The sequence below is a fragment of the Bos grunniens genome, chromosome 8 (assembly GCF_055505025.1).
Source record: "Bos grunniens cultivar Pamir isolate PY7600 chromosome 8, Bosgru_T2T1.0, whole genome shotgun sequence".
Taxonomy (NCBI): Eukaryota; Metazoa; Chordata; class Mammalia; order Artiodactyla; family Bovidae; genus Bos; species Bos grunniens.
The window spans coordinates 62,382,766-62,407,017 of record NC_141172.1 but is presented as its reverse complement, the minus strand read 5'-3'; the positions used below and the strand labels follow the sequence as shown (position 1 = coordinate 62,407,017).

Below are 24,252 nucleotides of genomic sequence, written 5' to 3'. Positions count from 1 at the left end.
TTGGAATACTTCCCAATAGAGGTTCAGTTGCAGGGAAAAGAGTGATGGAATTAGGCCTTATAAGACCTAGGTTCAAGTCCCAGGTAATGCATACAAGCTATCACTTATTGAGCATCTATATATATACAATATTGAGCACCTATATAGTTTTATATATATATGTATATATATATTCCCAGGTTGCGCTAGTGGTAAAGAACCCGTCTGCCGATGTAGATAAGAGATATGGGTTTGATCCGTGGGTTGGGAAGATGCCCTGGAGGAGGGCATGGCAACCCACTCCAGTATTCTTACCTAGAGAATTCCATGGGCAGACAAGCCTGGCGGGCTACAGTCTATAAGGTTGAAAAGTGTTGGCCATGACAGAAGGGACTTAGGCAGGCATGTTTATATATATAAAGCCTAGCAATTTATCATATACATATGATATACATATATGCATACATATGTACATATGTATACATATATATGCATAGACTTTATAATACGCATATATATATAAACTGCTGCTTTTTATTTATATATATGCATATTATAAAGTCTATGCATATATATGGATATATAAATTCCTAAACTTTATATAAACTGCTAGACCTCATCTATATCTGCATATATATATACATATATATATATAAATGGACTGCTAGACTTTATTTTTCATGTATAATCTCACTTCACCCCCTGACAACCTTGCAAGGTAGTCAGATGAGAAAACTCGGGTTCAGACATAGTTTATCCATGGTCACACAATGCACAAGTGGCAGAACAAGGATCTGAGTCCAGGTCAAGGACCTAGTTCAGGATTTTCTACCACACACCTCAATGGCAGGCAGCTGTGAGACCACAGGCAGCTTAGCCTCGTGGCAGGAGCACCTCCTTGGAGCCCACTTGCTTGAGCTCAAACCCCAGCCCTATCACAGACTGCTGTGAGGCCTTAGGAAAGTTACTTAACCTCTTTCAACTCAAAGTGCTGACCTTTAAAATGCTGCTGATAATAATAGTACCTGAGTAAGGTTTTTGGAAAGGGTGGAAAGAGCTTTTGCAAGAGCAAATGGAAAATGCCTAGTGCTTTGCTACTCAAAGTGTGGTCCTTAGATTAGCAGCACTGGTATCACCTGGGAATTATTAGAACTAAAATAGTGTGTTAATAGAGGTAAAGTAACAAGTTACTCTGCTTACCCAGAGTATTATGTAAATACTACTAATGATGATAAGTTGGCACCCATAGAGGGCAATTTCAGTGGGGACCTTAATTCTTCTCATACCTCTTTCCAAATTGAGTAGCTTACCCTCTCCTTGGGTTTCTTGTTAGTTTGAGGAGCTTATTTGTTCTTTGATTACACCATCTTATTTGCTGCTCAACCAACAGATAGATTTCTGTAGAAGGCACTTTTGATTTGTCATATTAGTTCCCGTCACAGAGGGTCATTACATTTCTTTTAGAGTCTAGTAAGATATACGGTAATGGTAATTCAAACATTAGTGGGAAAAGATAGCTGATACAATCAGTGATCAGGGCAACTTGATAAACATTTGGAAAAATAAAGTTAAATGCCAGCCTCACACCTTGCATGCAAGCTAAGTCTCTTCAGTCATGTCCGACTCTGTGTGAACCTATGGACTATATAGCCTGCCAGGCTTCTGTGCATGGGGATTCTCCAGGCAAGAATACTGGAGTGGACTGCTCTGCCCTCCTCCAGGGGATCTTCCTGACCCAGGGATCGAACATGCGTCTCTTTTGTCTCCTGCATTGGTAGGTGGGTTCTTTAACACTAGTGCCACCTGGGAAGCTGCAACCTCACACTTTACACCAAAGCAAATTTCTAACGACCTAAGAATGTCAAAGTAAACAAAAAAATAAAATAAAATCTAATGACGAAAGTATTGGGTAAAAAAACCCAGAGATCATTACGGAAAAGTTTTATAAATTTGACTACATAAAATTTTTAAATTCTGTAAGGTCCAAAATAACATAAGCTCAAGACAAAAGACAAGTCAGAAAGACATATTTGCAGATGACATTTACTCAATATATAAATTAACAGAGAAATAAAAAGAAAAAATAGAAATAAAAATGACCAAAGGATTTGAATAGACAGCTCCCACAAAAAAGAGATCTAAAAAGGTCTATAAATATATCAAAATATCTTCAACTTCTCTACTTAAAAAGCATGCAAACTAAACTTACTCCAAAATAGTTTTTCACCTATCAGATTGGAAAAGATAAAACAGGTTATCAATTCCAGTGTTGTCAAGGATGTGAATAAACAGGCACTCTTATCCAGTTGGTAGGAATGCAAACTGGTATAACCTTTTGGAAAGCAATTAGGCAAGATTTATTTGCAATGTTAGTATTTATATCCTGTTGATTCTGCAATTTCACATCTACCAATTTATTCAACAGAAATAGATCCATAAGTGCTCAAGAGATAAGCTTACAGGAAGCTTATTGCAGTATTGTATGTAAAATCAAAAAGTTGGAAACAACCCAGATATCCACTAAAAGGAGATTACAAAATAAAGTCCTGCACATCCATACAGTGTCATTAACAAGAATGACATTAATTCTGGGTGTTTAACATACAAATGAGCTTAAGCTGCATTGTCAAGTAAAAAAAAGCAAGTTGTAGAGCCGAATGAATAGTATGATCCTGTTTGGGTAAAGTATGTTGATATGAACAAAGGAAAAACTCTAAAGAAATATTCACCAAACCACTAATCATGTCATACTTATTTCTGATCAGTGAGATTCTTTGGCCCTTTCATCTTCATTCCATTTACTATTTTTTCAACAAATATTTATTGATCACCTACTACTTGACAGGCAATGTACTAGATTCAAGGGATATGATGGTAAATGCCCAAAGTCATGGAGCTAAAGAAGCCAACATTCTATATTTCTACAACACTGGAATTCTTAAAACAAATATTATCATCTTATCAGGAAAAAAAGATATTTTAAGGTAAATCAATATTCTTTAGAGATTACTTCCACACTTCTTACCTCCCTGCTAATCCACTGCACCAATCTCTGGATCCCTGTTCTCTTTTTCCAATGTTATTTCCTCCCTTTTTGTGTAACTACCCAGATCATATCCAGTCTTTCTGCCCAACTTGTGGTCAAGCTCTCCCATGAAGCTGTCAGTGACACCCCTGAACTCTGACACTTTACTCTGAATTGACGACGAAAAAGCTTACAGTCTGCCCTGTTCCACAATCATGTGGGATTCCCCGGGGACCACCTTAACACACATAATGTCTGGCACACAGGAGGCACTCAAAGTTGGTTGAACAGGGATTGTGTCTGTGATGGAGGTGCACTACTCAGCTGGCCCTTCAAGAGAACCTGCTTCAGGGAGAACAGCTGACTGAGAACCTCTAGCTGTGATATTCTTCCTGAGGCTACGCTTCCTTTGGTTTTTCCCAGTGACCAAGCATGGTAGGACACAGAACCCAGCCATTTCTGTTTGATGCACGAAGAGTTAGCAGACTTCCTTTGCCTGGGCACTCCCCATCAGTCTGGTTGAGTCATCCCCAAAATCGCAGGGCAATCTGAAGCTCTTTCTATCCAAGCCTCCTTCCCTCCCACTCTCTTTTCCCAGTTATACCTGCATCTTGGTCTGAAGGCGCTCCTTCTCTTTCCTGATTCCTTCCACCTTTATCCTATATAAGCATTTCTCCCAGGCAAAAACCATTATGGCATTTGATTCTCAGAGGACCCAGATCAAAATAAGGATTTGTGAAAAAGTCCTAGAAGAGAGCTCATAAATAATAAGACTGTAGATACACTTGCAGAAGAGATTTATGTACCAAGATGTGCTGGATCCATTCTTCAAAATCTCTGTGTACACAAATCACCTGGGAATGGTGTTGAAATGGATTCTGGTTCAATTGGTGTCTGGTGGACCCAAGATGCTATATTTCTAAGAAGCTGTTGGTCCAGGGACCAGTTTGAGCAGCAAGGGACTGGATTCTTTATTTGCCCCCTCAGTCTCTCCTCCCTGGGAGGGGCTGACTGTGAGGACCACGTCAGTAGGCTCTGAACCTCTGGCTAACAGTTAGGTTTGGCCAATGAGGAGCACTGGCAAGAGATCAGGGGACAGGAGGAGGATGAGGCCAGAGATTTTTATTCCTCTGGGGATTGCTTCTGCTGGGTTGCCATAGGCTGGCTGCGCCCCTCTATTAGAGACCACAACTCCCATCAGGTACATTTCTCCAGTTTTCTCTCTTGCAGAACTCCAGTAACTGCTCTCTTCCTTCCCCCTTTAGGCCTGGATTGGTAATGGCTCCCTACTGTCATCAGCCTCTGAGTACTGCATCAACCCTTGTGGCTCTTAGTATCTGCCCACATATCTGTAATTAGTCCGTTAGTAAATGGTCCTCATTTCCCCAGCCAAATGTACCATCTGTCACCTGCTGGGACCCTGACTGCTACAAGTGCCATTCAATGAAGACTTTTTTTTTTAATAACAGCAGAAAACTGGAAACAACCTAATTGTGCATTATTAAAAAATGATTAAATAAATTATGGTACATCTGCTTAATGGTGTTATATGCAACCATTAAAAAGGATGCAATAGATCTATATTCACCTACATGAAAAGATGCCTAAGCCACTTGTTCAATGAAAAAAAGGGTGGAGGGGATGTTCAAAATAGCATGCATAGTAGGAACCCATTGCTTTAAAAAGTTAAAAAAATGCATTTGTTAGCTTGGATTGCAAATAACCACCACACTGCTCAAGATAAACCTAACTGAAAAGAATTGGGAGATGGGGAGCAGTTACGGCTCCATCTTTTTCTATCACTTGTCTCTGCTTTTCTGTATAGTGGCTTCACTCTCAGGCAGGCCATCTTTAAGTGGGACAGAGCAAGCCCCAGCCTACTTATGACAGCTGAGGACCTCAGCAGAGAGGGTCTTCTTCCCAGCTGCTTTGACAAGAAATCCTGGGCTGAAGGAATTGGAATGGGCTTGGACATACACTAATCACTGAACCACTCAGACTGACAGTGGGGGAAGGAAGCTCCCCCAAAAGAGAGGGTATCTCTTTCCTGAGTAGGAGAAGCAAGACAGGTATAAACAACAGAGATCCACCCTAGAGGGAATATTTGTAGTAGACCTTTGTTATCCTTCTTGGCTGCCCAGCATCATAACCCTTTCCTATCCAGGTGCCCTACCTTCTGGGGCACCCACAGTGGAGCCTACCTCCCATTATGCATGCTGAAAATACCAGAAATGCACTTTCCCAGCCCCCTTTCTGCAAGGCAAAACACATGACCTGGCCAGGCCACTCTGATGCTCCCATCTCTGGCTTGGACTCTGAAGCCAGTGACACCAAAAAGGGCCTGTGTAGAATCCACCCTGGTGTAGGATGCAGCTTGGCATGATTTGGGGCACTGTTCTTGGTTGTGGAGCCTTCCGGGCTGGTTCTCTGGCCCTTGTGGGATCTGTGAACTATGAACAAAACCTCATATTGAATCCCCTTTCTTCTTAAATTATTCAGAGAGTTAATTTCTGCTACTTGCAATCAAGAAGCTTGATTAATGCCTATAAGTAGGTGTGCATGTTAGAATACATATGAAATATCTTTGTAAAGATAGAATAAATGTGAATATTGGTTACCTGTGGGAAGTAGGACTGGGAAAGTGGAAAAGGGAAAGGAGCTTTTGCTTTCACTTTATGCCCTTTTGTACTGTTGGAATTTTCTTTTTTGTACCATGTACCTTATTTCTATAATGAAACAACTAGTTATTAAAGTTATTAAAGAAAAGACACCTTAATAAATAGAATAATACAAGGAAACAGTTGCTCAGGATTTTCAAGGAACCAAGTCTTCATTAGACATTGAGAAGGAAGTTGTTCTCATCTCTGTTGGTGAATGAAGCCAAATCTGGAAATGAGTGACTGTGTACACTCACACCTTGCTTTGTTGTGCTTTCCTTTATCGTGCTTCCCAGATGTGGCATCTTTTATAGAGTGAAGGTTTGTGGCAACCCGGCACGGAGCAAGTCTATGAGCACCATTTTCCCACCAGTATTTGCCTACTTTGTATCACTGTCACCTTTTGGTAATTCTTGCAGTATTTCCAACTTTTTCATTATGATTTCATCTCATGGTGATCTGTGATCAGTGATTTTTGATGTTAACTATTGCAAAAAGATTACAACTCACTGAGGCCTTAGATGATGCTGAGCACTTTTCACAATAAAGTATTTTTAAATTAAGGTATTTACGTTGTGTTTTCAGACTATGGCACACTTACTACAGTATACTGTAAACATAACTTTGGTATGCGCTGGGAAACCAAAAGTCACGCGACCCGCCTTTCTGCAATGGCTTGGCACCGAACCCACATTATCTCTGATATATCACTGTACCACCTCCAAAATTGCCAAAGTGATTGGCTCTGTCCCCGTTAACTCATCTGCTCAAACATGTTCTATGATTATCCATTAGTCACAGAATAAATCCCTGGTACTGAAGCATTTTGCAATCTGAGCCCTGTGTACTTTCAAGACGTCCCCTCATTTTACTCTTCACCTAAAAGACTCTCTTCCAGCCCACCGGCCCAGACCCTAAGGGCATTACCACCTTCTTTCGATCTACCAAAGCCATGACCCTTATTCCTTCCTCACACCCTCAACCAGTTTTGTTCTGTATTATAATTCTACAAACATGACATAGTCCTTTTAACAAACACCTACTCAACGTATAGCTTTTTGCTAGACTTTGGGGCCACATCTCACAGTCTATGGGAACCAATTACCCCAGATCAGAATGTTAACCTCTGTTATCATGATGAATGGGAATGTAGCGTAAAGCAATTTGCTGGCCGGGCTGCTCTTATTAGAATCTTTGTCTTTCCCTCTGCCTGGATTGCACTCTTTTCACATATCAGCGTTACTTATCACTCAATTCCTTCAGGTCTCTGCGAAAATGTCATCTTTTCAGTGATTTCTTTTCTACCCAATCTATTATAAAATGACATCCCATCCTTTAGTCCATTTACTTGGATTTTGTTACGTTCTGTTTCTTGTTTAAAAACACATCATAATTTAACATACAAGTTACTTACTTGCTTGTACCTGTCTCTTTCCACTGTCAGGCCCAGAATGGCAGGGAATTTTATTTTCCATTCCCTGAAGTTTCTCCAGCACCTGTGCCTGGAGAAAACAGTGCCTGGCACATAGTAGGCACTCAGTAAATACTTCTTGAGATAGAAAGAGAACTGGACTAGATGTCAGAAGACCTGGGTCCCAGTCACAGCTTTCCCGCATGACAGTTGTGTGGCCTTTAGCAAGACATAACGTCTTCAAGCCTTAGTTGTTGTACAGTTGCTAAGTTGTGTCCAACTCTTTGTGACCCCAAGGACTGTACCAGGCCAGTCCTCCCTGTCCCTCACTATCTCCAGAGTTTGCCCAAGTCCATGTCCATTGAGTCCTTGATGCCATCCAACCATCTCATCCTCTGTTGCCCTCTTCTCCTTCTGCCTCAATCTTTCCCAGCATCAGGGTCTTTTCCAATGTGTGGGCTGTTCACATCAGCCTTAGTTACGCTGTAAATTGGAGGTGATAGTCTGGGCCCTTCCCCGTGGCCGACAGCATTGCTGTTAAGGATCAAACAGTGGGTCTCAAACTTCAACGTGCTTTAGAATCACCTAGAGGGCTTAGGATACAAGTGACTGGACTCCATATTCGGTTTCCGATTCAGTAGGTCTGGGTAAGATGAGAAAGCCTGCATTTGTAAAATGTCGCAGATGGTGGTGCTTCAAGAACCACTGATGAAGAGACATGAAGGTACAGGAGGTGCTTGTAACCCTAACGCCTGTCCCAGACAAGAACGGCACTGATGGCCGGGCAGGACACTGTGGGAAGAGAGAGTGGACCCAACTGTACCTTAACTCAGTCAACGACCATTTAGGAGGCGCCGGGTTAGTGCTGGGTGCTGAGGGTCAGTGGCGCGTGCCACAGGCCTATGAGGCTGTGGTCTCAGACCTTGGCCCAGTGGTCAGGAACTCGCAGCGTTGAGGAGGGCTGGAGAGGCCGCTCCGACCTCCGTAAGGGGCAGGAAGTCTCTGGAGCTGCGAGGAGGACCCCAAGCGGGCGCCGAAAACTCAAAGTCGAACTCGCGAGCTCGGCGGGCGGACGCTGCCTGGAGCTTCCCGGAACCCGCGGTCCACCTCCGCCCGGTTCCCCGCCCCCGGTGCGGGCGATTGAGGCGCGCTCTCGCCCCGGGCGCGCGCCGGGCACACAGTAGGCGCGCGCCCCGGCCCTCCGCACACGGCCGGCACACAGTAGGCGCGCGGGCCGGCGGAAGTGGGCGCCGGCGTGCGGTATCCGGGGGCGGAGCTGGCGCGGCCCGCCCGGCAGACAGGCCCGGGCCGCGGGCCGCGATGGGTGAGGGCGGGTTGCCCCCGGCCTTCCAGCTGCTGCTGCGCGCCTGTGATCAGGGAGACACGGAGACTGCGCGGCGGCTGCTGGACCCGGGGGCTGCGGAACCCGCGGAGCGCGGCGTGGAGCCCGAGGCGGGCGCGGAGCCGGCGGGGCCCGAGGCGGCCGGGCCCGGGGCGGCGGCCGGAGCGCCGGTGCCCGTGGACTGCTCGGACGAGGCGGGCAACACGGCGCTGCAGTTCGCGGCGGCTGGGGGCCACGAGCCGCTGGTGCGCTTCCTGCTGCGACGCGGCGCCTCGGTCAACAGCCGCAACCACTACGGCTGGAGCGCGCTCATGCAGGCGGCCAGGTGAGGGGGTCGGGGGTGCCAGGGAGCCTGGGTGGTGTCTAATGACCCCCTGGGCGCGGGGTGGGCTCAGGCGGTCGAACCTGCCCGGCGGCCCCCAGCAGACGCTCCGGGAGGTTAAGAGTGAAGTACTGGTTCGAGAGAGTTGAAATCGTAAACTTTGAGCAGCTAGGGATACGAACTAGAAGCGGACGCGCTTTTTAATAACGTAAAATCAGAATCCTAAAAGCATCGGCCTTTCAAACACAGAATCTGGAGACAGCAAATAGAATCTTAGAGACTTAGAAGCTTAGTGATATTCATTGCAGCAAGGTTTTCCCAAAGAACCAACCTACCCACCCTGGCTTGGTGTTGGGGATGCTGCGGTACCCAGATGAAGTCCCCACGGAAGCGGTGCATTTGCCAGTGGGCGGGCCAGGCAAAGGAACAGACTGCTGGGGGGACAATCTGAGGGAGCTCTTGGAGAACCGACTCAGTTTCAGGAAGTGAGGGAAGCTTTCAGGTAAGGATGAGGTATATATTGTCGAGACCTAGGGATACCTAAGTGTTGACCTGGATAGAGGGAATGAAAGATGGATGATAGGTGCAAAGGTTTGGAAGCTAAAGTGAAATATGCATTCGTAGGACTGCTAGAATGATGTGGCTGGAAGGGCTTTGAAGTAGTGGGAGATGAGTCTTCTCTGGAGAGAAAGAGGCAGATGCTTGGTGGCAAGGCTGGGAAAAGTGACAGTTCATAAGGGCACTGGGGAGTAATGGAGTGTTCTAGGCAGAGCAAGTGACAGAATGAGATTTATGTTTGGAAAGATCACTTTTACTGCAGTTTGAGGATGGATTGGAGGAGTGAGCTAGAATCAGAAAGTCTGGTTAGGAAGGGATTGCAGCAACCCAGAAAGAGGTGATGGTGGCCTGGACCAGAGCAGAGATGGCTGTGGGAGAGCAAAGAAATGAGTTTGAGATGTATTCAGGAAATAGGATGAACCAGACTTGAAATTCTAGTATAAAGAAACTCTGGGGGGACTTCCCTGGTGGTCCAGTGACTGCGACTTCACACTCCAGTGACTGAGACTTCACAATGCAGGAGGCCCGGGTTCAATCCCTGGTCAGGGAGCCAGTTCCCACATGCCACAACTAAAGATCCTGCGTGCCGCAACTAAGACCCCATGCGGCCAAATAAATAATTTTTTTAAAAAAAGAAGAATCTCTTTTTTTTATATATACTGTGAGGTATTCTGTGAGGTCTCACTCCTGTCAGCCATCTACTTAGATCCCACCCAGTTTCTTGGAGAAATTTCCCAAGGAAGGAACAAAGGTCATTTGTAATTTTGGTGAAAGTGAATGTCACTCAGTCCTGTCCAACTCTTTGCGACCCCATGGACTATATAGTCTGTGGAATTCTCCAGACCAGAATACTGGAGTGGGTAGCCGTTCTTTTCTTCAGGGTATCTTCCCAACCTAGGGATCGAATCAGGTCTCCCGCCTTGCAAGTGGATTCTTTACCAGATGAGCCACCAGGGAAGCCCACGAATACTGGAATGGGTAGCCTATCCCTTCTCCAGAGGATCCTCCTGACCCAGGAATTGAACTGGGGTCTCCTGCATTGCAGGTGGATTCTTTACCAGCTGAGCTACTAGGTAATTTTGATGGATATTGCCAAATTGCTCTCAATGCAAGTGTATTACTTTCCAATGGCTGCTGTAACAACTTATTACAAAGCTAGCAGCAACCACATCACTCTGACCCCTGCTTCGTCATCACATTTTCTGACTCCTCTACCTCCCTCTTCCACTTTTAAAGATCGCTTGTGATTCCACTGAGCTCATCTGGATACTCTCTCCATCTCAAGGTCAGCTGATTAATTTCCCCTTTCCCACAGAATTTAACAGGTTCTGGGAATTAGGATCTGGACATCTTTGGGGAACCCATTACTCTGCTGACACAGTAGTGGTACCGGTTTACCCTCCCCGAAACAGTGTCTATGAGTGCCTGTTTTTCTACAACCTGTCCAACAGAGTATATTATTAAACTTTTGGATTTTTGCATCTGATGAATGAAAAATATTTCAGTGTGGCTGTGATTTGCACTTGTTAAACTGAGTGAAGTAAAACATCTTTCCATACGTATGGCCATTTGATTTTCTCAAAGGCATTGAAATCACAACATTCTTACCCATAATCTTCTCATTATAACCCAGTTATATTTTATTTCTGAGTTCATTTCCAAGTGTCACATGGTTGTTCTAATCTAACTTGTATTGCAGGAAAATTTTTATTGTGCATTATTTTCAAATATGTCATTTTCAACTGCTTTGTGATATATCGCCCATGGGCAGTACTGTGCTTTGGTTACCCATACCTTAGCCCTCGGGCATTTATTTCAGTCTATAAACACACCTAGGGAGTGCATCCCAGCTGTAACACTCAGCTGCCCATTCGCATGGGTAATGCAGTGTGTTATGCATCTATCAGTGTGTCAGGCACCCTTTGTCTTAGGACACCTGATTTCTTGCCCAGCACTCTCTGGGGGTGCCCATAATATCTTTTGGGCTATGGACCTTACTTCTGGGGTTTCCTGTCTCTTTTCGTGGCCCCATCCACTCTTCCAGGCTTTAAAACTCCAGGTAAGTCCTCATTCCAGTACCTGTCTGTGCCATCCTGTCTCTCCTTCCCCTCTGTCTTACTTAGTTCAGGGCACACATTTATAAGTGGCTTCCTACTTCTCTCTCTTCTACCAAGTGTGCCTTCTGTAATCCCTCCTCTGTAGAGCTTCCAGATCTTTCTGAAATGACTGGTTGTATGTGTCCCACAGTGGCTTCCTTGGATCAGGATGGCCAAGCACATGGCTGTGTGCTGACACATTCCAGTCTTGTGCTTTTCCTCCATGAAAGTAGACGTGCCTCAGCAATGGTGCTCCCGGCAGCCACCACTTTCAACGAAGTGAGCATCTATTTATTGTCACAGCTCTCTGTGTTCCAGAGCTCATCATTGGATCAGGACCACCAGAGACCCTGTGCCTGGACTGCAGTTGGGTCTCTTGTGAATGTTTCAGCATCAGAGATGGTGTCATTCATGTTTTTTTTTTTTTTTTTCCTGTTCTTAAAACAACCTTTATTGAGTACTTATTTTGTGTCAAGCTCTGTGCTAAGTGCTGCAAATGAGTGAATTCATTCAGTCTACGCAAAATCTGAGGAAATGCTACTGCTGTCTTCCATTTTACAGATAGAGAATCGAGGCTCAGAGAAGTTAGTTCACTTGTCCAAGGCCACACAGCTACGAATGGATAGAGTCAGATTCACACCTAGGCAGGTGCTCCAGAGCCTGTGCTCCTAGCTATGAGTCCCATAACTCACTGTTTTCCTCTTGGTATTGGCCACAAGGAAGCCACTTGCCAAATTTGCTTAACACTAAAGGGACAGGTTGTGTGGTGTTTATTTTGGCTCCAATTTTACCCTTGACTTCCTTACTTTCTGCCTGCCAGCGTGGCAGAGCTGGCTTCTCCGTCCAGGGCTCTCTCAGAGTGGGAGTATATGCCAGGTCTTTCAACAGAGGTGTTAATTGCTGAAATTAATTGCTAATCGTAACAGCTGCTCAGAAAGCCCCGAGCTTCCCTATCTTCAGTAATTACCTGTTAGAAAGTTAGCATCCCCCAAATTATCTCAGCCTTCATTGAATCATTTTTTATATTTTCAGCCTAATTTTCAATGGCCTCTTGGGCTACTCCTGAATTCAGAAAGCATCTCAAGTGTCAGCATTCCTGCCTAGATTTAGGCTTTTCCTTCCTCTGTGAGTTTGTTATACCAGAAGAACTGGAGTTTCAGATCTTAGGGTCTAGGTTCAAGTTTTGACTCAATCACTTCCAAATTGAGAGATTCTGGATTATTGCTTTCCATTGTAATCTTCAGATTCCTCATCTGTGAAATACATTATTAGCAGTTTATCTCAGGGCTTACTAAGATCCAATAGATAAAAACAGGATAGTATCTTGTTATCTGCTGCTAGATTTTTATCTCATGCTTGATGACTAAATAGCGTAATCTTTTATAATTATCTAACCAGTTCTTCACGCGAAGAGTTGACTCATTGGAAAAGACTCTGATGCTGGGAGGGATTGGGGGCAGGAGGAGAAAGGGACGACAGAGGATGAGATGGCTGGATGGCATCACTAACTTGATGGACGTGAGTCTGAGTGAACTCCGGGAGTTGGTGATGGACAGGGAGGCCTGGCGTGCTGCGATTCATGGACACGACTGAGCGACTGAACTGAACCAGTTCTTCAGCTGTTTCTGTTGCCTGTTTTGACCATCCTCTTTGGTTATGCCAAGTGTTCATTCACTCATTCAGTTGACAGAATTGCCTGAGCTCTGCTGGAGTGCAGTCTAACAGGAAGACATAATTATAGAAGGAGGGCCCAGGCACATCAGTAAGGGTGAAGACTGGGGATTGTGGGTTTTCAGGTGAGGTGTACCTTAGTTGATGTGGGGGCATCATCTGGAAGCTGCTCAGAGGAGATGGGATCCGAACTGAGTCCTGCAGCAGGATAAAGGATGTGCTTAGTCAAAAAGGACAGGAGGGTCAGAAAGGCAGGATGGCAGAGGCGTGGACAGAGAATAATTGCCCAGTGCAGGTTAGCACGGCCAGAGTACAGCGTGGGAGTTGGGAAGAAATGAGGTTGACAAAGTTGGCAGTCCTTTCCGGGCAGTGGGACGTGGGGCAGTAGCCATGAGATTTAGGCTTGGAGAATATCATCGTGAAGGACAGGCAGGGAGACAGGCTGGGGTTACAGCTCTCTGCCTTTTTGTCAGATTCCGCCCACTCTTGGAGAAGGGGCGGGACAGGCCTGGCCCCCCTGCAGCTGGGGAAGCCAGTTCACCAAGCCACTCCGCACTCTGCAGGTGGGGTGACCCCGGTGCCGTTAAGGTTCATGGCCCAGAAGGTATTTGTAAGTTCAGAACATTGTTCAGCCTTGGCTCTGCCTCCACAGGGAGGAGGGAGGCCCTGGGTTTAGATGAGACACAAAACCGCTTCCGGAAAGGAGGGAGCGCCACAAGGGATTCATTCAAAAGCTGCCTCACAGATGCAGGCCTCCTGCCGACATTACCGTCTTGTAAAACCTGGCGCGCCGGCGGGGGCGGGGGACGGGGCGGGTGGGGGTGGGGGCCCTTCCAGCTCTGTGCCCAGAGAGTGCACTAGAAAGAGTGTATTTGCAAATACTGCAAAACAGAACTCTTCTGCCCTCTGGTGGCAGAAGGAAGAGATTTTACTGGGAAGAGTCGTCTGTTTTCCTCTTCCTGGTATCGGAGTTGGGTACTTGTCTGTCTCCCCAGCAGGGGAGGTTGCTCAAGTTTCCCTGGAGAGGGTCTGGCCCAGACTAGATTCTCAGCCGCCAGCAAGGGACATTCCAGCCAGCAGGGGGCATCAGGCCTCTGGGGAGAGGTGCCCCAGCCCGCCTCTGCTGACCACAGCTATGCCACATCTCTTGGCGTGGGCTCTGTGGGCTTTCTGTGCATGTGTGTTTGGGGCTGGGGAGGGTAGATGTGAGTCAGACTTGGGCCCTGCCCCTGGGGAGTGAGCACAGGCAGAGAGGCAGCTTACCCAGCTCTGAAGCAGAATTGCATGAGCTCTGCCACGCGGGAAGCAGCGAGGTGTGGGGCAGCAGGATTCAGACAGACTGGGGTTCTGACCCTGTGGATTTCGCTCACCAGCTGGGTGACCTTGGCACATTGTGTGATGTAAGAATGTTTAAATGATTCCCATTCTAATAGCTGACATTTATGTAGTGCTTCCTTTGGACAAGCACTGTTCTAGGTGCTTTATGTATATTATATATTTATATATATTAACTCATTTAATCCTCCACAGCTCTTTTAGTAGACACAGTCATATCCCCACTTTAGAGATGAGGAGGTGAAGGCACAAAGAAGTTAAAGTTCTTTGTCCAGGATATGCAGTGGATGGCAGAGCTGGATTGGAAACTATAGACAGGGCAGTGTCTCGCCTTTGTGGTGGTGCAGACACAGAGCCAGCAGTGTGCCTAGCACCAGAGGAAGGCCTTTCATTATAAGCAGCTATTACAGCGTGAAAAATTAATGGTTCAATAATTAATAATTTAACAACCGATGTGCTTAGTCACTCAGTCATGTCCAACTCTTTGCGACCCCATGTATTACAGCCTGCCAGGCTTCTCTGTCCATGAGGATTCTCTAGGCAAGAATACTAGAGTGGGTTGCCAATGCCCTCCTCCAGGGGATCTTTCCAATCCAGGGATAGAACCCAGGTCTCCTGCATTGCAGGAGTATTCTTTATTGACTGAGCTACCAGGGAAGCCCTAACAATTTATAATTGACTACATGAGCTTTCTCCTCATCAGGTGTCTTGTGTCACTAATTGTCCATCTCCCTGGCAGATTTGGGCACGTGAGCGTGGCACATCTTCTTTTGGATCATGGGGCTGATGTCAATGCCCAGAACCGCCTGGGGGCCAGTGTACTCACCGTGGCCTCTCGGGGTGGACACCTGGGTGTGGTAAAGCTGCTCCTGGAAGCTGGTGCCTTCGTGGACCATCACAAACCCTCAGGCGAGGGGGACAGCGGGGACGAGCTGCTGGACATCACGGCCCTGATGGCTGCCATCCAGCATGGACATGAGGCTGTGGTGCGTCTGCTGATGGAGTGGGGCGCAGACCCCAACCATGAGGCCCGGACTGTGGGCTGGAGCCCGTTGATGCTGTCAGCACTCATCGGGAAGCTTGGCATGGCTCAGCAGCTGGTGGAGAAGGGGGCCAACCCTGACCACCTCAGTGTGCTAGAGAAGACTGCCTTCGAGGTGGCACTTGACCGCAAGCACAGGGACCTTGCAGACTACCTGGACCCGCTGACCACCGTCAGGCCCAAGACAGGTCAGGCTGTGCCACCACTAACCTACCCCTCATCCCACCATGGCTTCCCAGAGGACCCAGATTTGTGTTTAAATAGCAAAAGCCAAGGGTTGCCCAAACAAAAGGGCCTGCAGAAATCATAGTCCAGCCCAGGGGGCAGGGGAACTTGAGACGTGGCATGCAGGTGCCTGGCCCACCCTCCACAGAGTGATCTGTAGCTCTCGGAAGAGCCTGGACTCCTGCACAGCAAGGCCTCTCCCTCCTAACCAGATGATTCTGGTGTAGGAGGTTCTGGGACGCTTCTAGAAAGTGGTCAGCAAACTTCTTCTGAGAAGGACCAGATAACAAATATTGTAGGCTTTGTGGGCCGTACAGTGTGTTGTAACTCCTCAGTTTTGCTAGAGTAGAAGCAGCCTACGTGATATGTCAAGGGTGGGTGGGGCTGTGTTCCAGGAAAACTCTAATTCTAAAAACAGGCGTAGGGGCAGGTTTGGCAACCTCAGCTCTTAGGGCACTGTGCCTAACCTCAGCTGCCAATGACCAGTCCCCAAAGACTAATTCACAGAAAATTCAGCCTACTTTTGAGCTGTGTTTTTTCAGCATCTATTAGTGTATCCTGTTTCTTTTTTCTTTTTGCCATCTTTCTGGCATATAAAGAGCTGTCTAAGCACTCCTTAGCAAATCTGCCACAGAACATACCATGTTTTAAAACCCCTAGTTCATCATGTGTAACAGAGCATGTAATGTAGAGTTGCACAGCCGCAGTGCCCTCTGTCAGTAATGGGTCTGATTTCTGCATCATTCCTGAGGTAGCCCAGGCTGTAAGGCCAGGCTGCAGCATGTGAGCATTTAAGGCTGAAAGGTAAAAATTGAAAGAAAAGGTCTGCAGACAAATTGGCTAAAAAGACTTGAAAGTATTGCAAAGTTTGATACCATCCAGAGAATACGCAAATAGTCCCATCAATGAAATTGTAAATCAACTACACTTCAACTTAAAAAAAATTCAAGTGGCCCATTAAAAAAAAAAAGAAAACCCATCAATCAAAAAATGTTGCAAATTTGAGAAATGCTTATTAGAAATACACTGTCTGGTCAGAAAACTCTGAAATAAACATGTTGTAAAACCATGTAACGACAGAGAGATGGCAAAAATGGAGAGAACACCAAAACAGAAGGGAAAAAGAAGTAAAGTCTAAGGAAACCTGCCTGAAGCCAGGAGATCTCTTACCTTTGCGTGGATGGGGACAGTGAGGGTCAGAGGAGTAGAGGCTGTTAGAAGCTGTGTGACACTTAGGAGGTAGGGGGTTCCGTGGGAAGAGCATGGGTGTGACCCCACCCAGTCTAGCCTTTGTGGGGCCTCTGGGATCTGGACACGCTTGTAACTCTCTCTTAGCCTCCCTGTGTCTCTTGTGTAGAATGGACTCAATGGCAACTACCAGGAGGTCATGAGCAGAAAACAAGCTGGCCTCTGGTGTGTGAGCCCTCTGGCCAGAATATGGCAGTTCAGCATCAGGTCCCGGGCAGAGTTGCAGTTAGAAGTTAGGGCTCCAGTCTCACCCAGGGTGTTTTTCTTGACTCAAGGCCACTGCCCTCGTTTAAAGGCTTTGGGGTGTGATTGTAGCCGAGACGGAAAAGGGAACTGCCTCCTCCCGTCCCTGCTGTGCCTCCACGCCTGACAGGCAGGCTCTTACCTCCCCCTTGGGGAGCATTCATCCATGTTGCAGGTGAGGGAGGTCAGGCTCGGGGTGGGGGTCAAGCGACTTGCTCAAGGCCTCTGCCCTAGAAGTGGGTGGTCGGGGACGTGTGCCCCACCTATGGGTGCTGAGCTGTGCCTCTTGTGCAGCTGATTCCTCCTTCCTCAGATTCCTCCAGCCGGGTTTCTGGGGTCTTAGCTCCCCACGAACCTCCTTACAGACTGCCCTGGCACTCTGGGGAAGCAATGCCCTCTTCTCCTCAAAATGTGGAGGTGCAGACACAGTGGTGGGCGTAGCCAAGGTCACCCTCTACCTGGCTCCACCTGGACGTGACTGTGCTGGCTGAGAGACCTTGACCAGTTGCCTCCATTCTCCAAGTTTCCATTTTGTCTTCCGTAAGTGAGGTCCCCTGCCTCCCAGGACCACTGTGAGAATCAAATGAGGCCACCCCAGCCCAGAGAGCACGTGAGAGATGCCAGCAGCTGCCGTCACCTGTTACCTTTGCTGTCGTAACTGACAGGACCAGGTCATGGTTACGAGCAGACTTCCCTGTTGAGCAGACATGCGTTTGAGGCTCAGCTCTCACTTTGTGGCTGGGAGGCCTCAGCATGTTCATTGTCCCTCTAGGACTCCAATGTCCTCTTTCATAAAACAGGTGTAACGAATGCACTTGCCTTGTGAGGTCCCTTGAGCAGTAGGAAGATAATGCTGGTAGTACCCCAGAATACCCTGGAGCCTGGCACATAGAGAGCAGTGAGTGGAAGCTACCAAAGTGGATTTGTATTCACCATTCGTTCATTCCAGTATTCTGCAAGTATTTGTTGACTGCCAATGTACCAGGTACCATTCTAGGCCCCAGTGAACAAACCAGATCCAACCTCTGCCCTTGAGGACCTTGGGTTCTGGAGGAGAGACAGGCAAGAAGTAGGAAATAAGCATGTTAAATAAGTTACATAGTAAGGTAGGTGGTAAGTACTGTGGTGAGGAAGAAAACGGGGGCAAGGTGGAGGATTTGGGAGCAGTGGAGGTACTGGGTGGTGCAGGCCACCACCAAGCAGGTCATTGGGTGGCCCCCGAGAGGAGCTGGGAGTTCAGCTGAGTTGCAGGAGCTGAGAAAGTGCTCCATTTTCAGGCTCTCAGAGAAGAGCCTTCAAAAGAGCCATGTTACTAATAATGACAGATTATTAAACAAATAGTATTTGACCCCAGCTCTTTTTGTGAGGTGCTAGGAAACCACCCCCCCCACCCCGCCATCAGGGCCTTGGAGGCTCCCAGCTCTCTCCCTCACATTAGCTGCAGGAAAGGGTACCCTTGAGGCTGTGATCGTCACTGTGACACCCTCCTCACCCTCACTGTGATCATTCCCTGGGCTGTGGAGGGGTCCTTGGAGTTGCTCTGATATTGATGCAATAATTGGAGCCCAGAATGAGGAAGGGACCAGCCCAGGGTCAGCTGGCATCGAGCATAGCTGCTCCAGCCTCCTGAGGTCAGGCTAGACTGTCATTGATTCGTTTGTACCAGATGGTTGCTTAGCAACCAACACTAGGCCCAGCTGACACATTCTTTTCTGTCAAAGAGTCTTGGCTGTGGCCTATAGCAAATTAGACTCTTCAACACTTAAAGGAATGAGACATTTTTTTAATGAAGTTTCATAATCATTTCTTTATAGTATCTCAAAGGCAGAATTAGGCACTTGGTTCCATGGCCCTGCCTATACTTTGCTATAAGTGCCTTGGAGTTAACTGGTGCCCTTTCTGGGGTGAGTGCTGGTCACTAGGAAAGATAACAAAAATCGCTGTTTGTGTGGTGGTGGTGGTTTAGTCGCTAAGTTGTGTCTGACTCTTGCAGTCCCGTGGAATATAGCCTGTCAGGCTCCTCTGTCCATGGGATTCTCCAGGCAAGAACATTGGAGTGGGTTGCCATTTCCTTCTCGAAGGTATCTTCCCTACCCAGGAATCGAACCTGGGTCTCCTGCATTGCAGGCAGATGATTTACCAACTGAGCTAAGAGGGAAGCTGTTTGTATAGAGCTTAAAAATTTCTGGAGTGTTTTCCCATCTATATTATCCACCCCTGCAACCACCGCCTGCTCTCCATGTTAGCATGTTGTCTGCATTATCAGTGATAAGGAGACACATCTCTTTGGGAATACGTGGATCCAGACACCCTGGCTCCAGACTCCTTGTGCCACTCTGCACCTTCTTCCAGCTGCTGGTGGAGGCCGATCAAGACCAGGGATGTGGCGCAGAGTCACAGGTTTTCTCCTGCAGCTGCTCTGACCTCTGGTATTAGTCAAAGGAAGTCCTGTGTTGGCTCTTACCAGCGAGAAGACTAGTCGTGAGGGTGGCTACTTTGTGACAGGAGGGAGCAGGTTACCCACTAGCTCTAGCTTCAAGGAGGGTGATTGAGAACAGATAAGGAAGGGGCTGGCATTGGGTGGGTGCAGCGAGGCCTAGCATGAAGATATCAGATGGGAGCATCTGCAGGTTTGGGTCATAGGTGACCTTCAGAATCACTCAGATGGCTGCTTATTTGGGAAAGAAAGCAAATATTAGCATTGGCAACCATGACCACCTCTGGGCTTAGCTGCCCAGTGTCTTAGGTATTAGAATGAAAACCTGCTCTGGAATTACTTCATGGTTGTACATTTACTTTTTAGAATAAAAGAATCATTGTTTCTTCTTAAAATCTTCATAGGAATACAGACTTTTCCAAGACTATACTTTTCTGTTATATCTGAGAAAGGACATTCCAAAATTTGGAATGCCTAAAAAAGACTACTTTATGAGTTGTGGGATCCGGAAATAGTCTGCTTATTCATGTTTTCCGGGCCAGATGACCTCCCACAGTCTGTCTCTGAAGCGTTTTCAGACAGTCTGACGATAACCCTTCCAGAAGGGCTGCTGGAGTTAGTCCATTACCTAGGTCTCTGATTAGATTGCTTGTGAAAAGTAAATCATTTTTAAAGGTGGGCTGGGTCGTTACACCCTTGTGACTTTTCTGTTATTTTACACTTTTCCGTGGTTAACTTTTAAAAATCTTTGTTTACCCAGATGAGGAGAAAAGGCGACCTGATATTTTCCACGCGTTAAAAATGGGTAAGCGCTTTAGAAAATCTTTTTGGATATTTAAGAATACAGTACTGTTTCTCCCAAACTAATATTGATAGTCCTTTTCAGGCCACCCAGAGTATTTGAGGAAGACACAGGTGTTTTGCTGTTTCCTGACTCTGGTTTCACCCAGGGAGGTTCAGACCCTGGAGGCTGGTAGTTATGGTGCTTTGCACACAACTTACAGATTGTTTTCTCAGGCCCCCTCTGCTTCTCCTGCTAGACCCTGTGGCTATGTCCTAACTTTTACTTACCTCTGAAATGCTGGCTGCCTACTCCACTCTCTTTGTAATAAAGAACTATTTAGTAGAATTGCCTCTCCTGAAACAGACCTACACCTCCAGGAAGCCCACCCTGATCCTCACCTCTTAGGGAGACCTGGGCTCTCTTTCTGCATGTGCATTGCCCCTCATCATCACTCTTCTCTTAAGATATCAATAACGCGTCTCTCTTTCAGTAAAGCTATTTGCGTGCTTGCCTCCATCCCTTGTAGACTGAAGGATTGGAGAGTAGGGGCTACCTCTGACTCATCTTTATAGCCCCTGCGAGGTGCAGCCACCCAGTACAGAGGCCAGCTCAGCACATTTGTTACGGGAAGCCACTGGGTAAATCATCCTGCAGTGCCAGGCCCGTGGATCACCGGGACTTCTGCTTCTTTGGCAGGAAACTTTCAGCTGGTCAAAGAGATTGCTGATGAAGACCCCAACCATGTGAACCTGGTTAACGGGGATGGGGCCACCCCACTGATGCTGGCAGCTGTCATGGGACAGCTGCCTCTGGTGCAGCTGCTGGTGGAGAGGCATGCTGACGTGGACAAGCAGGACAGTGCCCACGGCTGGACAGCCCTCATGCAGGCTACCTACCACGGGTCAGTGCCAGCCCCGTCCCCTCATCAGGGAGCCTAAGAGGGTGCCCTGGGCTGAAATAGGGTGCCTGATGGATTGCTGGTCCTGAGATGCTGCAGATAAGCACCCTGCCCATTGTGAAGATGCTGAGACACTCAAAACGGTGCAGGCTTGGTCTGTCCTGCATTCCTACCCTTTGTGTCCAGATTTCCTATTGCCTCGGCAGTGTTACCTGGTGCTTCCGCATCCCTTCTCATCCATTCACCCCTCTTCCTTCCTGGATGCCTCCTCCTTGGGGCAGGCTGACCAAGGGGCAGGGATTTGCACATAGCCTTGCACTTGATCAGTGGTGATCTGATTCCAAATTAGGGGCTCCGTCCTTGCCCCACTTCAGGTGATCAGAGCACTCTCCTGTGTCCTCTGAAAGTGATTTTCTTCCTCATTTGATCCTCAGACTTCCACATCAAAGACTCTGGCCTGCCGGAGGACTTCAATCAGGTCCCAGTGAGGGGCAGGAGGGATGGGGTCTGTGTGTGGTCCTGGGAGCCGGTGGTTTGGGGGCAGAGCCTTGTGTTTTCATTTTATTCATGGAAGGAGCACTCAGGCTTTGATTTCTGTCATGACTGCCTGCAGGGTAGGGAACAAGGGCTGGGAGACAGCTTTCCGAGCCCTCTTTCACGTGCACAGATGCTGCTGGAGTTAAAGCCACCGCTCTTGTTGCCCAGGAGCAAGGCCACATTTTCCCTTTCAGCAGGTCTCACTCAGGCTTTTTCTTTCTTCCACAGGAACAAAGAGATTGTCAAATATCTGCTAAACCAAGGAGCTGATGTTACTCTTCGTGCAAAAAATGGGTACACAGCCTTTGACCTAGTGATGCTGCTGAGCGATCCTGGTGGGTTGTTTTAGGAAAAGCGTTTTAAACCTGCTGGGTTTTCTGGCTGGGAATCCAGATCATCCCCTGTGTGTAAGCACTTGCGTATTCAAGGCAGAAGCCACTGTCAAGCCCCCAGAGCTCCCCACAGAGCCTCAGGCAAGTCTTCACTTCTCCCAAGTGAAGGCCATTGGGGAGAATGGGCACAGCTGGGACTGGCTAGTCCCTGAGGCCTCTTCTGGCTCCAGCCTTCCAGGAGTCTCCAGGCAGGAAGGCCTTGGCCATCCACACAAATCCTGGAATGGTATCTGTGCCTCTCAGCTGGAAACTGAGTGACTCAGGAGCAAACGGGCCCCCGTGGACAAGGAGAATAGACAAAGCAGGGACCGCCTTGGCTTATTGTGTAGGTGGAAGCTCCAGGTCAAGGGTCTTGTCAACATTACTAACCCCCAGCTAGCACTTGCTAGGACCTTGGACCCTCTGCCACTTTGACAGGCCTTCCTCTGGAACCTGTGGCCTCCCGTTAGCTAACTCAGGGGGTAAGGGGTCTCTCTTGGGACCCCCAAGTTTTAGCCCAGAGAGGGAGAAGCTGGAAGGCTCTTCTGACCTAACAGCCTCTGAGTCCTGAGCTGGATCCTACCCTGCTGACTTGGGGAGGGGAGGATTCTGCCTCCTCGAGTGGAGGGGCTCCCTCTGCCTCTCAGTACGGGGGCAGCAGGCCAAGTGCCCTTCCTCACTGCCAGCACAACCACCCCCTCACCCTCCCCTCCTGTGGGACCCCCTTGTCACAGATACATGCTGGTTCCATCTTACCCTCGCAGAGAGCTTGTGCCCAGGAGTAACTGACCCTGGCTGGAGAGGTGGGCCCTCCACGCAGGTCGCGTGGTCTCTGTCCTTGCGTGTAGTCTGCCAGGGACCCTGGACTGCGTCGCACCCAGGCTTTTCTCCAACAGCTTTATCTCTTCCACTGTGTCTCTTCCTTCCCTCCATTCATCCTCCCTGCCTTTCCCAATAAAACAACCTACCCCAGTGGATTTTTTTTCCTAGTGGGTTTTCAAATGAAGTTTTTGCCTGAAATTTTCAAAGAGACACATGCTGGAGAGAAAAAAAAAAGCAACAGTCAAGAGAAAAGCATATTCATAGTTCATAGTATTTTTTTCTCAATTCTGCTTGTTGCTTTTTTAATAGCCTAGTTGAGTTAATAATAACAACTAATGCTACTTAATTTTCTTAAGCACTTACCATATGTTGGGAATTCCCTCAGGTCCTTCAGACACCTTTATGTGGTGGGTACTGTCACCCCTTGATTGACCTGCAGTTACACAGCCTGGGAAGAACAGAGGCAGAATTCCAACTTCAGTCATCTGGCTATAGAGCCTCTACTTTTTAAACACTTCACCCCTCTGCCCTCCTGGTAGGACAGGGCATCTGGTTTTTATTTCTGTTTAAGTGGATTAAACCCTGCTGCCATGTGCGCCCCTTCTGAAGAGCCAGTGGAGAGGCGGGCACCTGGATCCCAGAGTAACACAGGTGCTGGCACTGCGGGACTGAGTTCTCAGGCTGCTGGGGGTCGTCTTGAGACCCCTGTCCCCATGGCCCAACAGACATATTTGCAGGTAAAAGGCTGCCTTTTGTGTCCATAGACACGGAACTTGTTCGACTGCTGGCATCTGTCTGCATGCAGGTGAATAAAGACAAAGGCCGGCCCAGCCACCCGCCACCTCTGCCCCACTCGAAGGTCCGACAGCCCTGGAGTGTCCCGGTGCTGCCTGATGACAAAGGCGGGCTCAAGGTTTGCCTTTTCCTGTCTTGAAGAGCATCAGAGAGCCATGCCTGGATAGGTGAAGCAGGAAGATGCTTGCCACTTCCTCATTACCCAGAGCTGCTTTAGGACAGGGTAACAAGTAGGGTTAACAGTAGGGGCAGGAAGTAAACTGGAGGTGAGCAGTAAGGAACGGTGGTGACCAGGGAAAACGGAGGTGATCGTAGCCACTTAGTGGCAGTAGTGGCTGCTTGCAAGTGTGTGGGTCCATGTTGCTACATCTTCCCTTCGTTTTCAGGAGAAACTAAAACCCCAGATTTTGATGCAGAAATGCAATTTATAAATGTAGAGAATGGTTAACACTTT

General features: G+C 47.7%; 1 protein-coding gene across 3 annotated transcripts in view; it reads left to right on the top strand.

Annotated features, from left to right (window-relative positions):
- Nucleotides 1-8,253: 8,253 nt before the first annotated feature.
- Nucleotides 8,254-24,252, top strand: part of ANKS6 (ankyrin repeat and sterile alpha motif domain containing 6) — a 53,922-nt gene continuing 37,923 nt past the window's right edge. For all 3 annotated transcript variants that reach the window (XR_015169953.1, XM_086416053.1, XM_086416054.1), the window contains exons 1-6: nucleotides 8,254-8,739; nucleotides 15,136-15,626; nucleotides 20,352-20,396; nucleotides 21,072-21,276; nucleotides 22,039-22,145; nucleotides 23,768-23,916. Coding sequence is in view for 2 of the 3 variants with exons in the window: in XM_086416053.1 (XP_086272179.1) it covers nucleotides 8,393-8,739; nucleotides 15,136-15,626; nucleotides 20,352-20,396; nucleotides 21,072-21,276; nucleotides 22,039-22,145; nucleotides 23,768-23,916 (1,344 nt within the window). In the remaining variant the exon portion in view is untranslated. The remainder of the gene's footprint in view (nucleotides 8,740-15,135; nucleotides 15,627-20,351; nucleotides 20,397-21,071; nucleotides 21,277-22,038; nucleotides 22,146-23,767; nucleotides 23,917-24,252) is intronic.